Here is a 20,486-nt window from a genome sequence, read left to right on the forward strand (position 1 = left end):
TAGTCACAACCATTCATGCATAAAGTCCTATACTTTCAATCATACTTTTACTCCTAAAACATTTATCCATGCCAAACAACATGGTTGCCATGAGAAAAAGAAATCATAAAAGCTTACACGCACCAAAAGGTAACAACTAATTTCATAATCCAATCATTCTTTATCTCTTTCTAATATTTCACCATTTCTTTTACTTTCCATTTTCCTAGATGGTCAAAGTTCTAATTACTTAAGATACTAATTGTTGCCAAAAAATATCTTTCGGATAGCCCTTTAATTATTTACTTTGTAATTATAGTTCTTCAAATTTGATTAAAGATTAAGTTTATAAATCATTTAGTAAAAAGTAAAGTAGTTGAGTCTCCTTTCTAGACTTTGATGTAAGAAAGAAACCCTTTTTTCCAAATCCTTCACGGGGGTCATCCGTAACCCTTCGCATTTATTGTGAAAGAAATCTCTCGACAAAGTTTAATTGAATTCGTATTATGAAAAAAAATTCATGAAAATGTTAATAATTCAGTTTAATTAATTAGGTTATATTCTAATTTTTATTCAAGTGTTTAATCCAATACTGGTCCACATTTTATTCACGTTCAATTTCAAATTAATCTATATTTTGATATTTGATATTTCAAATTATAAAATAAAAAATAAATAACTTAATAGTCTCAAAGCAACATTTTAGTGTAAATATTGTAAAGTGAAGTATAGGTTCATCTATTAACTATGTTAAACATATACAAACACAATAAACTAATAATATTATATAATATTAAGAATCAAAATTATACCGAAACTCTTTTGAGTTAATTTGAGATGATGTTATTGGGATTGGATATAATGTATCTAAACTCTTTATAGTTATTTTTATACAATAAAATATCTTTGATATTTCTTGTGTTCTATCCTTTTTATTTACTTACGTGATGGAATATCTTTACTATTTGGCAATATCTAATAATTGGAAAATGCTTTGAAACCTAGACATGGATAAAACAGCCAAGAAGCTTGGCTTTAGACATAGACCAAGGCTTTTGGTCATTTTAGACATCTTTCTTTAATGCAAATCTTGTGTTTGAATATCTAAGAGATTAGTATTTTCACATAAAAGTTTAGAACTTGTCTCTAAGCGTGTGTTCGTTTGCGTGGATGCTCATATTCACGCTGATATGTGAAGATAGATTTGTGAAGATTAAGATGTTCGTTTGCGTTGATTTAAGGGCGAGTTTTAGAGCGTGGATTTGAGGAATGGGTGAAGTTTTTGTATCTTCGCAAAATGCTCGAATTTGCGCTGATTTACGATGAAATGACGAAATCACCCTGCTATATTAAGATATTTATACTTGACAAATAATGTTGAAGTATTTACTTATCATGCACAGACCTCGAGTGCAGCTGGAATCAATTCCATAAAAGTTTATTCAATTCCAAGCCATGTGACATAATACAAAGCAATTGTATTCGATTCCACAGACAGTGTATTCGATTCTAACAAAGAACAAAGCACTTGTATTCGATTTTAGAGAGAGTATTCGACTGCATCCTCTTCAGTTTCAGAGTTACGTATTCGATTCCAAGAAGACCGTATTCGGTTCCAGCAACGAGTTAACCCATTCCTCAAGTTTGGATTGAGTTACATGGGCTTTGAAAGCTTGATGATGACCTTGTGCAGAGATGAGAGACATTGTTAATGGCAGCGAGAGTCTATTCAGCGAGTTGTTTGTGGTGGATCTGATGCAACTTTGAACATGGAGAACACTTTGTCAAGGTGGTGGACATTTATCTCAACATGAAGGAGTTATGGAGGTGGTGCGCATTGTAATGGAAGCACCGCTAGAAGCCTGCACATTTGCTGTAATGGAAGCACTACTAAAAGAAGTGTTTTCCCTTTGAAAAATGAAAGAAACACGTTCCTCTGCCCATTCTATTTCCTTGAAAAATGAAAGAAATAGGTTCTTTTTCTCTTAAACATAAACTATGCAAAAGCTCTCCTCAATTTTCTCTCTCTTTCCATCAAAGTGGGTCCCACACGTCAATAATAATAATAATAATAATAATAATAATAATAATAATAATAATAATAATAATAATAATAATAATAATAATAATAATAATAATACAAGTTATTTTCATCTTAAAAATTAATTTTTATTTTTCTTTTTTCTTATAATAATTTTTACAATTATATATAATATACAATTATCAAATACTGGATAGTAAATTATATTACAAAAAATATTAAATTTAAAAATAATTTCATTTTACTAAATTATAATTTTTTTACTTTTAAAAATTAATTTTAATAATTATTTTTAATTGTTTACTCTTTATAAACATTTTTAAATTAAATATAACATTAACAAATACCATTTTATATTATTTTAATAACTAGGGGCATTTTGGTAATCTTCAATTTATACCAATTAAACAATTTTTTTAAATCTGCCACATCAAACAAATCCTACACTAATTCTCAGAAACTTTACTTCCAAATCCACTCTCAATTACCTCCAAATCCACTCAAACAAACAACAAAAAATTTCTCCTCAAATCTATTCAATCATTCTCCTCCAAATCATCTCCCCCAAATCATATTAAGTGAACAAAACATAAGAAATTAAGACTTGTATACTTGTGATGTGAATGCTTGAAATATGTAAGAGATATATTGCATGGATGAATACTTAAAGTCTAAGTAATGAAATCCAACTTCGACGAGCATTTGCCATATATTACTTTATAATCTTTATTATAATCATAATTATGTAAGCAAATTGCATCATAGGTTTTGAAAAGAGCCTCAACTAAGTTGTTTTTGAAAAAAATTTACTAACGATGTTAACGGTATGTCACATGTCAATCTTGTTCTTTTTTTTAATTTTCTTTTCTATTTTTTAATTTTTTTTAAGTTTCTTAAATTAATTTTTTGTAAAAAAAATTATATTAACAATTGGCATACAATTGTTGATAATAATATTTTTCAAAAAGATTTAATTAAAACACTTTTTAAAAAATTTAAGACATAATTAAATTTAAAAAAAAAAAAAAATCAGGCCAACTTGACGCGTCCACCAAAATAGAAACTATTGAAGTAATTAAACCTTATATTAATTTTCAATACAAGTTAAAAAAAAAACCTAGACCCTTGTCTCGAACTAATGTTTTAAGAAAATCGTTCACTGTGACTTTCTTAATCGAGTGATTTTATCCTAAGGTTTGATATATTCATTTAAAATATAAAAGTAATAATATTTTAAAAAATTTATTTAATTAAAAATACTAATTCATTAAAGACTTAAAAATTATATTTATATTTAATACATATTATGGAGGAACAACACAAATATGATGAAGCTACCTCGTTTTCCATCCTAAATGTCAGGAACTCAGCATAAGAAATTATCATAGAAAGCATTAAACAAAAAATTATTCTCCTTATGATAGGTACCATCGTACTCTCCAATTTCAATAAGATATACAAAGTATAAGAAATTAAATATGTTTTTGCCAACGAACACATTCAACAACATAAAGTCACAAAGATTATTTCTTATCGATGAACACTGTTTGCCAATCTCCCCGCAGATTCAGCATCTCAACTCTTAGTATACCCTCTTTTCAACGAACTAGTCTTTCCAACGCTCGACGTAGTTCTCATCTTCTTAGCATGCTGAATAAAATCTGAAAGATGCTCTTTATGGCTTTCCAACCTGTTACTATTCCCACTATGCTCAACCGGTGCAGATTTACTTTGCCCCCTACCCACGTTTGACGCGCTTCTGATTCTGTACTTAGCACGTTCAATATACTCAGAGAAAGTGTCATTGATATCTAGGGTTTTCTTACCTTGTTGCTGTTCCTTCAAATGGCCTGTGGTATCTTTGCCTTCACCTTTTGATACACCATACCTTGGTTCAGGTTGAACCTTGGCAGCCACTTGTGATATTCCAACTTGAGGGGAAGATGTGGGGATTGAGTTATCAAACTTGATCGGGATTGTTCCTTCTCCTTGGGTTTTCTTAGACTTCATATTTTGAGGGAAATGAGTGGATAGTGGTAAAGATGGAGAACTTGCATGAGGGGTGACAGTTCCAGGCTCTCGGTAATAGTGTTTGATGCGATGAATGGCTCTGAAAGCAGGATTGGTTGCAAGTGCTCGACGGATTTTCCAGCATATAGAGGAGCGTGAGTTGGTGTTGTTTTCCATAGAAAGTGCAAAGAGAAGGGTATGGTATAGGTTCAAAGTAGCTTAAAGTCTAAACTAAGAATGCAACATGCAATACCTGCTGAAGGCTTATTATATATACTACTTTAGATGTGTGTGTATGACAGTGGTGTGAACATGATTTGGATATAAGCAAAAAAGTAATAAAAGATCGTTTGAATTTTGAGTTTTGTAGAGGTGGAACGAATTGAGTTTGAAGAAGCCACCTGAGTAGATTCGTGACAGCTATGATTGATTGAGTTTTCAACGAGATACCAATTCCTTCTAGTCCCTTACTACACTCAAAACTAGAGAGTCACGTTATGGAATTGTTGCTACATTTTACTGATTGAAGAGAAGAGAAAAAGAAGCACGAGGGTTTAGAAAGTGGCACTTGGTATCAGATTCAAGAGAGACTTGTAGAATTGGATAAAATAAACAAAAGCACGGTAGCAATAGCAATGCAATAATCAGATATATGCACTGTTTTTGAAAAGGAAATATTATTGGCTTTCTCGTGGAAAACAACTCACACTTGTTGAAACTAATCCCAGAGAATGATACTGTCCTGCACAACAAAATATCAGGACAAAGAATCTTTGATATTATATTGCTTCATGTTTCTTTTTCTCTTCAATTTTTGTGCATAAAAGAACAACCCAAGTCATGTTTGTATGCATAATTTTACTTTACATTAACTTCATGAAACGCGTGATTTATTTAAGCTATATATCCTTCGATGGTTTGGTGTGACATTACTAAAAGAAATGGTGGCAACAGTAACAACTTTATGAAGTGAGCATCTTTTATTGATTCGACAAAACATAAGTTATGTGGTTATGCATGCATTTTATTAAAATTAATGATATATAAATCTCAATTCCTAATTACACAGTAAGATATATTTTCAAATTGCATGTAATTTTAAATAAATGTATATTAATAAGAATATTTCAAGTTTTAAATTAAAAGATATATTTAAATTCTTTATGATAGATATTGAAACAAAAAAGGATTTGTGCCACCAAATGGAATATGCTGTAGCTCTTAATATGATCATAAATATACTTTTGGGCTGGGTCATGGAATTACTTAAAGAAAACGAATATCAATGTAGTATAACTTAAAGAGCAAAATCATTTGTGTATGACCCTAAAAAAGAATGGACCATCATTAATCAATATGATTTAAATTTATTACCCTTTTACTATATATTCTCCAACTAATTTTGTTAACTTAATGAGATTTTAAAATAAAAATTATTGACCAACATAAACTTAACGTGGTTTTTTTTTTTCTACTACTTTTTATTTTATTTTAAAAGTTACCCTTTTTCTTATACGAGAGCTCGATCATACTATTCTACAGTAATGTTTCTTTCCATCTAATGTCATAATTATAAACAATTTTGTATATAATACATAGAGAATGAAAACAAATTCGAATGAAATGTTAATGTAAGGATCATATCGCTGAAATGTGAGTTAGAGTCCCGTATTAACTAGAAATAAATAAGAAAAATAATATATAAACATTTTGTTTTCTTGGATTTTGGATGGAATATGTTGTTTTAATTCTAATATAACTTTTTTTATGCTGTATTAGTATTAAAAAAATGTCAACATTTAAATTCATTATCAACCGTTCTATAAAATATGTTTTTTTTATATGATCTATAATTAAATAAGGGAGCACATCACCATAAATTTGTTTATGCATCCATATATTCATATATGCTGAATTGTACAAAATGCAAATTTTGTAAATGTATTTTTTATTCGATATTTCAGAATATAAAATTTAGAACACAATTTTTATGCAATGTAGAATTTAGAATATAAAAATTGTATTTTGAATGGGACAATTCAGGATATATTTGTATTCTGTATTATGTCATTTGAAATACATTTTTATTTCAGATTATATAATCTAAAATGTATTTTTTTATTTAGTATTAAAAATATAAAAATTTCTTTCTACTATTGTACATTACGAAATGAAAAATTTATAGGGATGCGGATGATTTTTCTTTCTCATTACTAGTCTTAAAGGTACTTGCCTTGGAGATTTTAGGGTTGATTATAGATGAAAATAGTAATAACACCACTCATAAAAGGAAAGTTTGTCAATATAAAAAGTAATTCTACATTTTTTCTAGGAATATCGAATATAAAAGAACATCACAATAAATTGTGCATAGAAAAACACACAAGAACTACATTAAAAAAACATTAATATTATGCTCAATTATTATTATTCATATTATACTTGCATCAATTGTTGTTCTAGGTACATCATTCCTAAACCATCTCACGATCATCTCATTAATCACATATTGATACAAAAATAGACTTTTTAATTCATCTCCCAAGTAGTTTTCCATATCATTGTTCTCTAAATCATCATCTATACATCAAGCAAATATTTAAAGGTGGTTTTAGTGACAACTTACCAATTATCAGTTGAATCTTCTATCTAATATGATTGCTTTACTTGAGTTTCAAACCAATACATTTAAATAACTTAAACTTAAAGATCCACAATAACCTATTCACAATTGCATAAAAAATAAAATAAAATAAACAATTTTAAAAAATTATTACTCTTTACTAACATTTAAACAAATTTTGACACTATAGATCAATTTCTTTTTATTAATTATACCATTTATTTAGAAAAATAATAGATATACCAATTATTATTTTTAACGTAGTTCATATTAATATTTTCTCAACATTGATTGACACATAAAGTGGCTGTATATATACAGTGGATGTTACTAATGAATATTGAGTGAAAATATAGTTTTCGTTTATTTCTTCTTACACCATCGGTTTCATCTTCCCTACACATAAAAAGTTTGATCAAACAAAATATTGAAAAACGAACTAAAAAAAAAGGAGTTGTGATCTTATGTTCTTGACTTTTCCTTCATTCAGTTGAATTAGCTTTTCATAATTTTTATCTTTTTCCTCTCTTATAGTCAAATTAGCAAAAACGCCAACAATTTTGAAAATGTCAATTAGAAAGAGGTACGAAGGAAAAAGAATCTGGTATCCAGCGACCAGTATCCTTTTCCTTTCATCATCAGAAGGATCTTTTCCTTTTTAACAAAATTTTTTCCTGATAAATTAAAAGAAGGTAATTCTTACTGTGTCCTTTTTTAAAGCATGTTTTAAAACCTTCCTTAAGAACTGTAGACAAAGCAAGTGATATCGAATGACGAGGTAGAACAGATATCATATGCTTTAATGTTCAATAAAGGAATTTACTATACTGCTGATTAACATACAGATGTAGCTGGTAAAAGTGGAAATATAAATCAATATTAAAACATCAATATTTGTTCTTTCAAATCTGCAATCATCCATTAAAATTATTCCCTCACCCCTAAAAAAATCATGTACCTGCTTTGAATGCATGGCTAGTGGCCTTATTTCACTTTATACTCAATAACAAATGTTGAGGCACCAGAAGCTAAGTTAGCCTATCTTGAAGGAACCATTCCTTCTCTTGCTTGATGTGTTTCTCAACTTCATCTTTGCACTCTGAATGAAATCTGAAAACTCGTTGTTTTGGTTATCCCTACCATTGCCTTCGTCATCATCTGATGGTGGTTCAGGTGCAACGTTGCTCTGCTCCCGACCGATGTGGGACAAGCTCCTCAGTTTATACTTCGCTTGTCGAATGAAAGTGTTGAAAGCTTCATCGTTATCGAGTGAGGTGTCATCTGAGTACACCCTACTACCATATTGTCCCTTCCATGTGCCTAGGGTCTCTGACTTGGTTTTGGCTATGTATTCATCTCTGAATTTAGGAGTAGACCTTCCCATCCCATAGCCAGATTCGGTAGAAACAACCCTTTTCAGCTGGCCATGAACCTTTGAATTTGATGAGGTCTTATTCCCCATGGATACGGTGCAGGTTTAGTTTTGGGATAGTGTTTGATGCAGTATATGGTTCTCAAACTTGGTTAAGCTCAGAAGATTTGAGTTGAGTGTAACTTGAAAGAAGGGCCTGGCCATATATATAAGATTGTTTTACTGTGTAAATCAGGAAACTAGAAAGAAGGAAAGAAATATAGAAACACGTTTTTAACTGTAACTCTTTGTGGGAACCAATTGTCAGAAGCTGCCAATTTAAGATTCCCAACAGCAATTAGGAACAGCTTTTTCTAATTTTCCACGGAATATAATGGTGCTAAACTCAAAAGTAAACAAAGTACTAATACTATAGCATCATGGCTTGTAACATATGCATACATTGGATGTGAATAGCTTGTTTTCTTAACGAAATGACGATACATAAAAACTCTCTCCGTATGATTTATGTTACGCTTGAGTAAGTTATTTTCTTAAGGAAAAAAACGAAGGGGCATGGGAGTTTCCGAAGGAGCTGGTAGATGGTATCAGATTCCTAAAGCAATAGTTCAGAATTGGCGAAATAAACAAAGTGCGGTTGTAGCTTGCAAGAATCACATCATGCGAGTGTTCCATGTAGGATGCGTATGTGGTTCCATTACCCTAATGGAGTTAATATTCGTGTCTTTCTAGTGCAATAAACAACTCATCGCACTTATTGAACTACAAATTACAATAAGATCAGATCCAGGAAAAAAGAATCAGCTTTGTAATATTTCTAGAGTTTTATTTTTGACCGTCGAATACTGCACTGCAAAATCTCAACCCGAATCCTGATTCTTAATTAATCTGTGTTAAAAAGGACGCGGATTTGTCTCTAGTGATTGTCAATGATTTCTCATATCAACCATGTCCTTAATCTAATAATGCAAATAAACTCTTGTTAATTTTGTTTCAATGAATGCTAGTGGTTGAGTTTTACTTGCATATTAATGGTTTGATTGATTACATTTTTCAAATGAACTTTTGTAAACTACTGGCTTACTTCCACAAATCATGAGAATTCCTGTTTGTAAACTATAGGAATCAGACTAATGAAACAAATTGTGGCATCTAGAATAAGCATAAGACAACTTCTTAGTCTGAAGATCTAAACACCGTCTTAAGATTGGACAAAATTTGGAGTTACAGACATCATTAAGAATCACACAGAACTCATCCATGGTTTTTGTTAGGTCTAACCAATCTGTCAACCAAGGAAATTGGTTAGACCTAACACTTCATTAATTATTCTGCAAATTGCTAGTCCAAAAGCTCTCACAAATCACACTGTAAGGAAGACTGCATCCCAACCTGGCCTTGTTATTCCAAGGATATCATACCACAGCACCTGTAGTGAAGCTCATATATATCAAACCTATAACATGTAGAGTTTGCTTATTCTTCTTAAATTAAAATTATTTTCAATATACTGAAATAATGCTTGTCGGTGTTAATTTTTGTTTAGAAAATGTTTATTTTAAAAAGAAACTAACTGAAAATTTAGTACAAATTTAATTATAGAAGACAATTCAAGCTGGATGAACCCTTCAAACTATATTTTTCTCTGAGAAACATACGTACCCTACGTAGTGATTTCAATTCAATCCATTGTAGCACATGAAAATTGAGTGCTTTTACCATAGTTTCACAGAAAACTGCATGGATTCAATATTATAATCTGGACAGCGACTTATCGATGTAAAAATTTAAAACAACTTGCTTTTGGAAAATGAAACCTTTGTATATTAATTACTACTTGAGATGCCAAATGCATCAATAGGCAGACAAATCATGTTTCTTTTAAAGAAATGCACGTAAGGGCAAGCCAATGAAAACAAACAAACGAGGGAGTTCGGTATAATCACTAAAATCATACATCATCATTGAAAGAGCTGGGTTAAGGTAAGATTCAAGATTCCATGTCTGCTTAATGCTTAATGATGTAATGTTCTACCTGTTCTATATGTCGCCCACAAAGAGAACAAAACGTACGTGGGCTAAATTTGAGGGCAACACTTGGCCTCAGAGTAAACTTTCGATTGTAATGAGATTGTGTGACACTGAATATATATTAATTTAACAATCCAATCTAAGGGCTACGAACATCTCAAATTAGGTAATTCCACAAATGAAATCGTTTAAGGAAAAGTTTAATGTTGAGTGTACGTACATGTATATATACCGAATTAGTTTAGGACAACCTTGTTTTGTTGTGATGTTCTAAATTTTAACTGATATTATTCTTTCAATAAAAACACTGCAGATTAATTAGAAACCTTTCATTAAAGACCAACATCAATGCATATATCTTACAAATAAACAATCAACCAATACAAATTATTCTCCCCAAATAAACATTTCACATTTATTATGCTCGAAATAGAAAAATATAACAGTATAATGCTTGCATGGCTTAGGGCCTTATTTCATGCAGTATATAACAGAATATTGGACGGACCCACATGTCAAATCATCATAAAGCCACTCTCTTTGAGGTTCCCTGGTTTATCAATGGTCACTTCCTGTTGAAGGAACCATGCTTTCTCATGCTTGATGTACTTCTCAACTTCTTCTTCGAACTCTTTATAAAATTTGAAAACTGGTCGTTTAGGTTGTCCCTAGCATTAGCCTCGTCATGATTTGGTAGTGGTGCAGGTGCAACGTTGCTCCGCTCCCGACCGATGTGGGACACGGTTCTAATTTTACCCTTGCCACGTCGAATGAAACTGTTGAAAGTTTCATCGTTATCCAGTGGGGTGTTATCTGAGTACGCCGCACTACCATGTTGTCCCTTCCAAGCGCGTGTGGTCTCTACTTCTGGATTAGCAACACGCCACCTCATCCTTGGATCATATCCAGCTTCAGTTGAAGCAACTCTTGTTGCCTTTCCATGGACCTTTGAACTTGACGAGTTCCTATTCCCCATGATGCAGGTTGGTTTGAAAAGTGTGTGATGCAGGGTATATGGTTTCTCAACAATCTTGGTTAAGCTCAAATGATTATAAGTTGATTTGAGTGTAATTTGCAAGAAGAGGCTTGTTTTATAGTGTGTTATCGGGGTGTAAATGAAAAGATTATAAACTAAAATAAGAAAGAAATATTGACACGTTTGAATAGGTATATGTATGAGGAGTAATTGTGTTTGTAGGAGCTATCCAGTTAAGATTCCGAACAGCGATTAAGAAGAGCTTTTTCTAATTTTCCACGGAATATAATGGTGTCAAACTCGAAAACAACCAAGTACTGATTTACTACTATATATTATTATCATCACATCATGGCTTATTCATGGCCAAAGTTGACGGCTTAGTCGTAATCTTCTCAAGGAAATAAGAGAAAAAGTACTTAATAATTTTATTGTTAGTATGTTGTTTTAATTATCTGTTATTATCATAATAAAAAGCAAAAAAGAAAAATGTGCATTCCTAATACATTATATATATAAGTGTTCCTTAATTGTTCTCTTTCATCACAAATCAGTATCTTCCTCTCCCACCCTCACAAATCAGACTGAAAACATGGCGACGTGAAAGATTTCTAGATGGTATCAGATTCCAAGAGGACCCTTTCTTCAGAATTGACGAAATAAACTAAAGTTCTGTTGCAGTTTGCAAGAATCACGTCATTCCCATACATATAAGATGCTTATGTGGTTATGGGTAATTATTATTCGTGTGTCTTTATGTGGAAATTAAACAACTCATCGCACTTGTTGAATTTTAAATTACAATCAGAGAGCAAGAATGTAATAGTGGCTCCTACCATACCAAACATTAAAACGAATATGTTTCTGGAATTTTATTTTTGCATTCATGGTAGTGTATCAACAGTAGTTAAATTTATCTCAATCTAACGTTGCTGGTTAAATGAAAATAGTTAGTTTAACGTAATACATTTGATAAATATGTATATGAAAACTACTTCAGTTTATAGATTTTGTTTTTTCTCTTGAATATGGCAAGAAAATTATAAGTGCAACACGAGAATAAAAACAATGATTCTCGTCTAGAATTTGCTGTGTATTATGATTTTATTACGTAAATTGGGTTTCAACTCACGCCGAAGATTTCTTCTAATACCATTTACTCTTCCCTTCCACCGCTGATTTTTGTCACTGCCACCATCTTTTAGAAACAAACTATTATGTACCAACCTTGACAATTCTAGAACCAGTTATTTGGACGCAAATTCAAAATCCTGGACCAACTTTTATGATTCCCGTAAGTGATTTTTTACGGTGGGATGGGTGTTATAAGAGAGAATTTTGACTACAGTGAGGTTCGAAACTACTTTAGACCTATCAATCACATGTAAGAACCTATATGTGCTTTTTACAGAATGGTAACATGGTTTTGAATTTGAAAAATCTTATGAAACACACAAATTTTTTATATTAATTTGATATAATTATTTTTTACTTTTTATTCTTTTATTAAAAGAAATATAATTTTTTTTAATCATTTTATTTTTATAATGTCTGTCAAATAAATATAAATGTGTATCATCGTATCATTGTTTTTAAATTTGTCATCATTAATAGTAATACCTTCTTTACAACAATAAAGTTAATAATATCCATTTAACGTGTCAAAAACTAGTACTACATCTCATGCTTTGACAGAATCAATTAACATTTTGTACTTCACTTTGATATTTTTGACAATATAGAAGTGACATAACAACTAATATGGCTCAGGAAACACATAAAATTCATCAAAGACAAGTCTTTGTCGCTAACTATGATTTGTAGATTGTCCTCAAATGTCAGAAATAAACGTCTCAGTCACCCAAGTGAAATTATTTTATCGTTCACTTTATAAGAATGCAAATGTCGCTGAGTAGGTTAACCCGGCAGATATCACACCAACAATCTCTAACAACGACAGTCCATATATTTATTTGTTTTGTAAGTTGAATCCATCAACAAAACAATATTAAATGTGTTCAATAATTTGATTGTATTAGGATGTGTCCATAAGAGGTCACTGACAATCTCAGATTCCTCCACACATATACTCAAATGAATGTAGTTGTCACGATCCAACGTTATCATCAATTGTTGCAGTTCTCGACCCTCTCAATTCGTTTATATGTATATCTTGCATTGTAAACTTATTTTATTGTAGTGACATTAATTACGATCATTATTTTCTTTACGAGTCGACAAAATATTTACAGGTGTTAGTTGGGTTTTAGTCATATCAACAAGTATTGTTGTTCAGTAGGATTTAACTTACCAGAAAAATATGATCCATTGAAATTTATGCCAAATCGTGGTTATGGTATCCACATATGACCTGCAATACCCACTCATCGCTATTAGAAGATGACTTACCCCTTAACTGAAAAAGACACTTAAATTTTCAGGTGTCGTATGTATTAGGTTGCACACCAAGTTCGTATTTTCTATACTTTTCACCTTTTTTACATCCTACCAACACCGTCTTCCTTCCAAGTTGACTAGTAACTTTATTTGATTTTATAGTAACCACAACAATTATTTATTTATACAATTAACACATCTTCGTGTTAACATATTTAATTGTTTACACAATTTAATGCATCCTCATTTTAATGTTTGTTAAAAAATACATTGTGATGACATATTTAATTGTTTCCACAATTTAACACATCTCATTTTAATGTTTGTTAAAATATACTTTTGACACAAAAATTATCATAATTGAATTAAAAAAATTATATTCATTTATTTTTAAAGTTTAAAGATTAAAACATGTCAATTTTAAATATTAATGAATTTCAATTTTTATAAAAATTCAATAATTAAAAACATATTTAATCCATACTTTTCTAAGTAATAGCTTATTAACAATTATTAATTAATATTTAAACAAACATTTACAAATACGATAATACCATTCCTTAATTAATATCAATTTATAGCACGAAATTACTTCATTTAATTCATTGATGACCAAGGTGATAGATTAAAAGAAACTTGAATCATCGGTGAAATGAACTGAAGACCCCTGTTCTACGGAACACAGGTATTAATTCTTCAACGTACCATATTTTCCATTTAGAACATTGTCAAAACAGGGTTCCCATTTAGGACATTGTGAAAACAGAATTGCTAGTCCTCGCAATGGGTTTGAGAGTCAGCACCACATACAGACAACTGTGTTCTTGCTAATGAATTTTAACTTGCCTTCATCAACCATGACAAATAGAATTACAGTTACAGCTAATAAAAAGGCCAGCAGCCTAAGTATTTAAGGTACATAATTGATGAGCAGTCAGTAAAGCTCCATGTAGTAAAGTTCTCTCGCTTTGGCTCAACAGCTATAACAACTAAAGATTGTCCTTTGGTTTCTTGATCTCCAGGTCTCCAATTGGCTCACCATTCGGTGTCAAACCCCGAATTTTAACGTCATAATAAACTTCTTCTACTTTTCTAAGGTCATACTTCATGCCTACCATGTCAAAGGTTGAAAGATATCATCCAAACGGACGGTATGAGTTAACACAACTCCTCTATGAAAAAGTTATATATGCTAACAGTGCAAGTATCTTTGGTGCACGACATTTGAAGAGGGAGAGTGAGCCATAGCTGGTATATGTATGTTCTTTTAATTATTGCCAGTTTCTAGGTAAATTCGTTATGGTAATGCCGTTCTCATTGAAGTTAGTAGACTAATCTTGCTTTAAGATGATACATATTTGTGTCAACATTGAGAATGCAATGACAGTACTATCATTAGGTAGTGTGATGGCAATAGAAAAGAAAAGAAAGAATGCATGGACAAGGTACAAGTAATAACATACCATCAAATTTCTTTCGCAAAAAGTCATTGCGAAGATTAAGCATACGAAATGCAGCATGGAGGTCTGTCAAGAACTTTAAGACCTTCTTTGGACAATCGTAGTTCCCAGCTGTCACTTGATTCACCACATACCTTGGCTGCAACGCAAATGAATTGTAAATTAGGTTGCAGTAGTCATGATATTTTTTCCTTAAACATACAGAAGTTTGATAATCTATTGTGTATGTGTAGGTGCATACGGTTAAAAACATAGTGTATAGTGAATATCTCCACTATTTTGTGTAAGATGATACGTCGCAGTTCAGAGGAAATGAGTTCTTACCAATTCATTAGACATAAAACAGACACCTGCATGGTAAAAAATGAATCAATACACATACAACAAAACTATGAAATTATAATTGGCAAAATCTACAGCTATGGCTCAAATCTAAAGATGGAGTTGGAAGATTTTGGTTGACTAATTTAGAGCAACGACTAAATATAACACTAATACACATTTGGTTATTAAGCTCACTTGTCCCGGAAATCCCACTTATTCTAACCGTCATACCCATGTTTTTGAAAATATAACCATATTTAAATTGACCACGCTCCCTGAAGGAAGCTAGCCCAAGAAAATGCGCAATAGGATCATATTTATCCCCAGAAACGATTATTACACAATTAATGATAGCTAAGCACATATTTTAAAAGACTCACCTATTAAGTAGTCTTCAACGTCTAGACCAAAGTCTGAACCCACTGCAAAACAACAATTAGCATACAGAATTTGTAAATCTCAGTGACTAGGTATGAGTGGTAAGTAGTTAACATCATGGCAAAAAAAACAGGGAGGAAAACAAAACACAATTTGCATCCACTTATTCTGAGTGACAAAAGACGGTTGCGGTATGGTGCATATAGCAGATAAGTAGATAAATTGCCATAAACTATCAACCTCACAAGATTAGCACAATCCTATAAGTTAAATGCCTCTTAGAATTTAAAACAGCGTTGCAAAAGGTTCAGAAATTTAGCTGTCCAAAAGATGCTTAGCTCTCTGATTTAGATGTTAAAACCCTGTGCTGATGCACAAGGCAAGACACTTGGATATAAAACAAAGAACTTAATGGTATTTGAGACTATAAAACATTTGATTGAATGCAAGCATTTAGTGCTTCTAACATATGTAGGGCATACTTCAAATTTTAAAGAGTATTAAGACATACACCCAAGTTTTTCCTCAACCTCTTTGTGCTCGAGAAGGCTTCCTGTTTCTAGCCAGTGCATGAACGTAAGCATCGAAACTACAGTCTGTGTTTCAGACTTCCAATCACCATGATACCTACAGTACACAATAAAACACACAAAAAATTAAAACATAAATAAAAGATGAAAAGTTCCTCCGAATTTAATCACCTATAGTATTGCCCAGAGCTTCCTCCAAGAATTTCAGCAAGTTCCTTATACTGCTCCTTTAACACATTGACCTGAGACTTGGCCTTCTCTAAAAGCCCTGTTCGAACCCAAAAAATCAAATATCCATGAGATAATGACAGAATGCATTGCCTTGCTACAATAAACTAAACCATAAACAAAATAAACTTAACACACTTCAACCCTCAAAATTCATCTCAAACTTGCAATGGATAACAAAAAAGTCTGGTTATATCAAACCAGAAAATGCGGAATAAATGTTTAAGTCTTGACGCTTTCTATTTAACACTCGAGCCATAAAAAACAAACACATTTGCAAGTCCATGAAAGATAAACCCCTAAAGGCAAAAAGAGAGATGGGGATACTAATGTAGTTATGGTTAAGGAAAGAAGAAAAACATAAGTGTTCGGTGGTACCGGGAGTGGGGCGAGACTGATGAACGAGAAGAAGAGTGGCATATATGAGCCTAGTGGAGGACTCAATCTCCGAAACGACGCTTCGAATTCGGTCGCGGAGCGTTCCAGATTGCTCCAGATGAACCCTGAACGCGTCGAACTGCTTCTCTAGCGACGACTGAGGCTCCGCCATTGAGGAGGAGAAGCACGAAACGGGGGCCGAAAGGTGAAACGTTTCGGGTCTCCGAAACAGGGATACGAGAAGGAGAGGGTTAGGGTTTAAGGAACGAGAAAAAACGTGGCAGTACAGAGCCACATTTCGAAACGCTGGTTTCATATTTGTATTATTGTGACGGTTTCCGTTTCCCTTTTCTTTTGGTGCATGCGTAGTATGTTCACATTTGTTATTTACATTTTTTTTATCCTTTCAATTCAATTCAAAATTGTTAATTACATAAAAAAAAATTACATTAGATTTGGATTATTTAACTACAAAGTTAACATGTCCTAAGTGACATATATTATACTTTTTTATCAAAGTTGTCATAACCTTACACAAGTTTCAAGAATTTAACAAGAGAAATCACTCCAAACCAAATCAAACTAGTTTTAATAAAATATTTTTCATTTTTCTTTTAATCAAATTTTGTAAATAACTTATTTTATGTTTAACTTGTTTAATTTAGGGTCTTTTATTTTGAAAGAAAAGTATCATTTCAATGTATTAAATATTTTTTAATTTTAAAATTTTAAAAACAGTTTAGGAAAAACAACAATTAAATAAGGAAGCATTGATAAGTCAAAACTAAAAATCTAGAATAATGGTAAACTTATCATGTATCAAGTTCATGAACTAGGAAGAATGTTTGTCTTTGAAAACAAGAAGGGGATAACTCAAAATACAATGATAATTAGATAGAGTATTATTCCATTAAAGCAATTTAGGACTTAAAATACAATATCATAATCAAGCAATTCATTCAATTCTATTTTAATAGAAGAAATTATAAACATCTCGTTATATAACATGTTTTCTTTTTTATTTAAACTTAGTTATGATATATAATAAAAAGCGTGAAGATAATAATTTTTATTTGTGAATAAGAATTATCTGAAATAGACAACTCTAATTTTTTTACAAATTTTATCGTTATGTCAACCCTTTTTAAGGGTAAAGTTCTTTTAAGCAACTCTATCTTTCAATAGAAATGCTCTTATAAGAAGAGTAGACAGTCTAAAATTATTAAATTAAGTCAAAACTTACTTATGACTCTAACTTATTTAGTGATAATAAAAAACTATATTAAAGTGATCTATTACTCATAGATTGTACAATATTATATTTTGATCGATGTCATTCTAATTCTTCATAAACTTTATTTTAATAGTATTTGTTTTCCAATTCTTTGTTGTTTGTTGCTTAGGTGATATTCTCAATCTCTAATGCTTTAGCTAGAGGTTCTTAAGCCAACAATTGTTGTTGTAGATAAGTCATTTTTCCACTTTGTAACTTACAAGGAGTTTGTTTAGCTTTCAATTCTACATTAATTTTTTATGAATTTGGATTTGGTAGTGATTGTTCGGTCAACCTTTCACCATGATAAATTATTCTTTTTCATCCATTCTTGAGCCTCTACTTTTAGTAGTTGTATTGTATGATTGTCCAGTCAGTTACATCATAACTCAAATTATATAACGAGTCACATGATCTACTACCAAGCAAATCGATCGGTCATATTATAACACAATAATCTCAATGTTGATCAACTTATAAAGTATGATTACCCGCAATTAGGCCATAATTAGGTCAATGTTAATCAAAAGCTCACCATAAAACTTATAAATAGAGGTTTGTAGTAATAAAGTAGGTTATGTGTATTTAATACTGCATTAATTGCTAAATGTCAAACATTGAACTAACTTTGCCTTTTGTTCCTATCCTCCGAATGGTTTGGAAGAACGATTCAACCTAGCTCTTAGACTTTTGGACAACATTTCGACTTCAATCGATACAACATAACCCAGACCATTGACATTGACCTTATACCCAAAACAACAATGTATCTCTTGTTGGGAACCATGTAATTTTCTCTCAAACTTACATAGCTTGACTTTTAATAATAAATGTTAATGTAGTAGTATTATTACCACAAAATCATGCATATTAGGTTACATAGCTTGACTTCTAACAGTATAGCAGTATTATCACTACAAATCACTTTTCACACTAAAAGGAAAAAGGTAAATAAATTAATAATATGATAGGACTCAAAGCTCGACAGAGAATGTGTTGTATATAATGTAATCTTCTTTTAACTCGTAATGTGCCCATGAATCAAATAACATGATACATTTCGTACCTTATTATTGAACAAGTGATAAATTTGACTGTACTTGTTACTTATGGGTAGTCATCATAAGTATCTCTTTCTATCCTAAAATTTTATCCATAAATATTTGTGAGTACAAACTTTTTTATGATCCTTAAACATGAAATATATAGTGGAAAATTATTATATGAACAATAACATTCATGTAACCTTATATGCATGATAATGAAATATGCAATAAAAATCAACATCAACAACAATATCTTAAGTTATTAACCATGGAGTCTACATAAAGAACAATACAAAAATATGCGCACTTAAGTTTTATAAGGAACATGTTTAAATCTTAAAAGTACTTGGGTTTTTTTTTTCACATAATCAAACAACTTCACATCATTAGAATATTTTTTTTTCTTTCACCGTGATATTTCCATCAACCAATGGAGAGTTTAAAATAGAAATTGACTCATCCAATCAACTCTTGAGTTACCTTCCATTGAAGTTAAAGTATACTAATAAAGATTGATATGGAGTAAAAGATGCAAAGAGAACATTATCATTTTAAAGTATTTAAAAAAAACAAATATAATTAAAAATATTTTATTGCTTACATTGTCAGGAAGCTTTCATTTACATAAGGATATAAAAAAGCAACAATATCTAACTATTATATATGATTTCATCAACAAAAGAAAATCACTTAAAGCAAACAAACAAATTTTCCAAAATAAAAAATAACATGCATACCTCCAATAAATATCTTGTAAGAAATTTCTTGATGAAAGAAAGAGAAAAAGTTGATAAACATAGAACTTTGTCTAAAGTTTTGTAAAAAAAATTATATACAAGACATTTCGTTGTGGGCCAAGACATAATAGAACGTCAATGATAATGTCTCGAAAGGTGTCATTCAATGTTGTTCATTTGGTTATTGAGGATTAGATAAGTTTGTTAGTGTCAATGTTAGAAAAGATGTCACACCATGTTTTTTTGGACTTCAAACATAGCAATTATAATGATTAATGATGGTCAATGAATTTTGCTTCTCATCTTCTTCATTTTTCATTTTGTCTTTCTTTTTGTCCTTTGACTCAAATAACATGTTCTTTGTCAAACTCACCATTATGGTAAGTAAGGCTGATGATTTGTTATTGAATTTGATTAGTATGTAAAACTCATCTTTTAGACATAATCTACTTGTGTTGGAGCATGTCCTCAACATGTATAAGACACAACAATAAACTTGTCAGAAATGATGTGAATCTAGTGGTTAATGGTGAGGATAAACTTATACAACATTAAAGAAGATGACCATGTCAACATTAATTGAACAATTAGGTGAAAGACATTCAATGATTTAGAGATTTGAGACAATGATAAAGTATAAGATAATTTCAACTTGAAAAATAAAATAAACAATGGATTCATTACTACTGATAAGATAGTGACT

The 20,486-nt window shown here is 31.0% G+C and overlaps 3 protein-coding genes across 3 annotated transcripts; all 3 read right to left on the minus strand.

Annotated features, from left to right (window-relative positions):
• Positions 1 to 3,414: 3,414 nt before the first annotated feature.
• On the minus strand, positions 3,415 to 4,513 carry LOC124832621 (uncharacterized). Its single transcript, XM_047306873.2, has one exon. It carries the CDS (start codon positions 4,205 to 4,207, stop codon positions 3,596 to 3,598), a length of 612 nt encoding a protein of 203 aa, XP_047162829.1. The 5' UTR covers positions 4,208 to 4,513; the 3' UTR covers positions 3,415 to 3,595.
• Positions 4,514 to 7,458: 2,945 nt separating this feature from the next.
• On the minus strand, positions 7,459 to 8,334 carry LOC148197981 (uncharacterized). Its single transcript, XM_088114806.1, has one exon. The coding sequence runs from the start codon at positions 8,113 to 8,115 to the stop codon at positions 7,687 to 7,689; it is 429 nt and encodes a 142-aa protein (XP_087970932.1). The 5' UTR covers positions 8,116 to 8,334; the 3' UTR covers positions 7,459 to 7,686.
• A 5,783-nt stretch (positions 8,335 to 14,117) lies between these two features.
• LOC124832624 (uncharacterized) lies at positions 14,118 to 17,072 on the minus strand. Its single transcript, XM_047306877.2, has 7 exons — positions 16,728 to 17,072; positions 16,293 to 16,389; positions 16,103 to 16,218; positions 15,594 to 15,635; positions 15,214 to 15,239; positions 14,893 to 15,028; positions 14,118 to 14,540 (listed from the first exon to the last, which is right to left on the minus strand). The coding sequence occupies exons 1-7, from the start codon at positions 17,041 to 17,043 to the stop codon at positions 14,419 to 14,421; spliced, it is 855 nt and encodes a 284-aa protein (XP_047162833.2). The 5' UTR covers positions 17,044 to 17,072; the 3' UTR covers positions 14,118 to 14,418.
• Between the last annotated feature and the right edge of the window lie 3,414 nt (positions 17,073 to 20,486).

The sequence above is a fragment of the Vigna umbellata genome, chromosome 5 (genome assembly GCF_029865625.1).
Source record: "Vigna umbellata cultivar VRB3 chromosome 5, Vumbellata_1.0, whole genome shotgun sequence".
NCBI lineage: Eukaryota > Viridiplantae > Streptophyta > Magnoliopsida > Fabales > Fabaceae > Vigna > Vigna umbellata.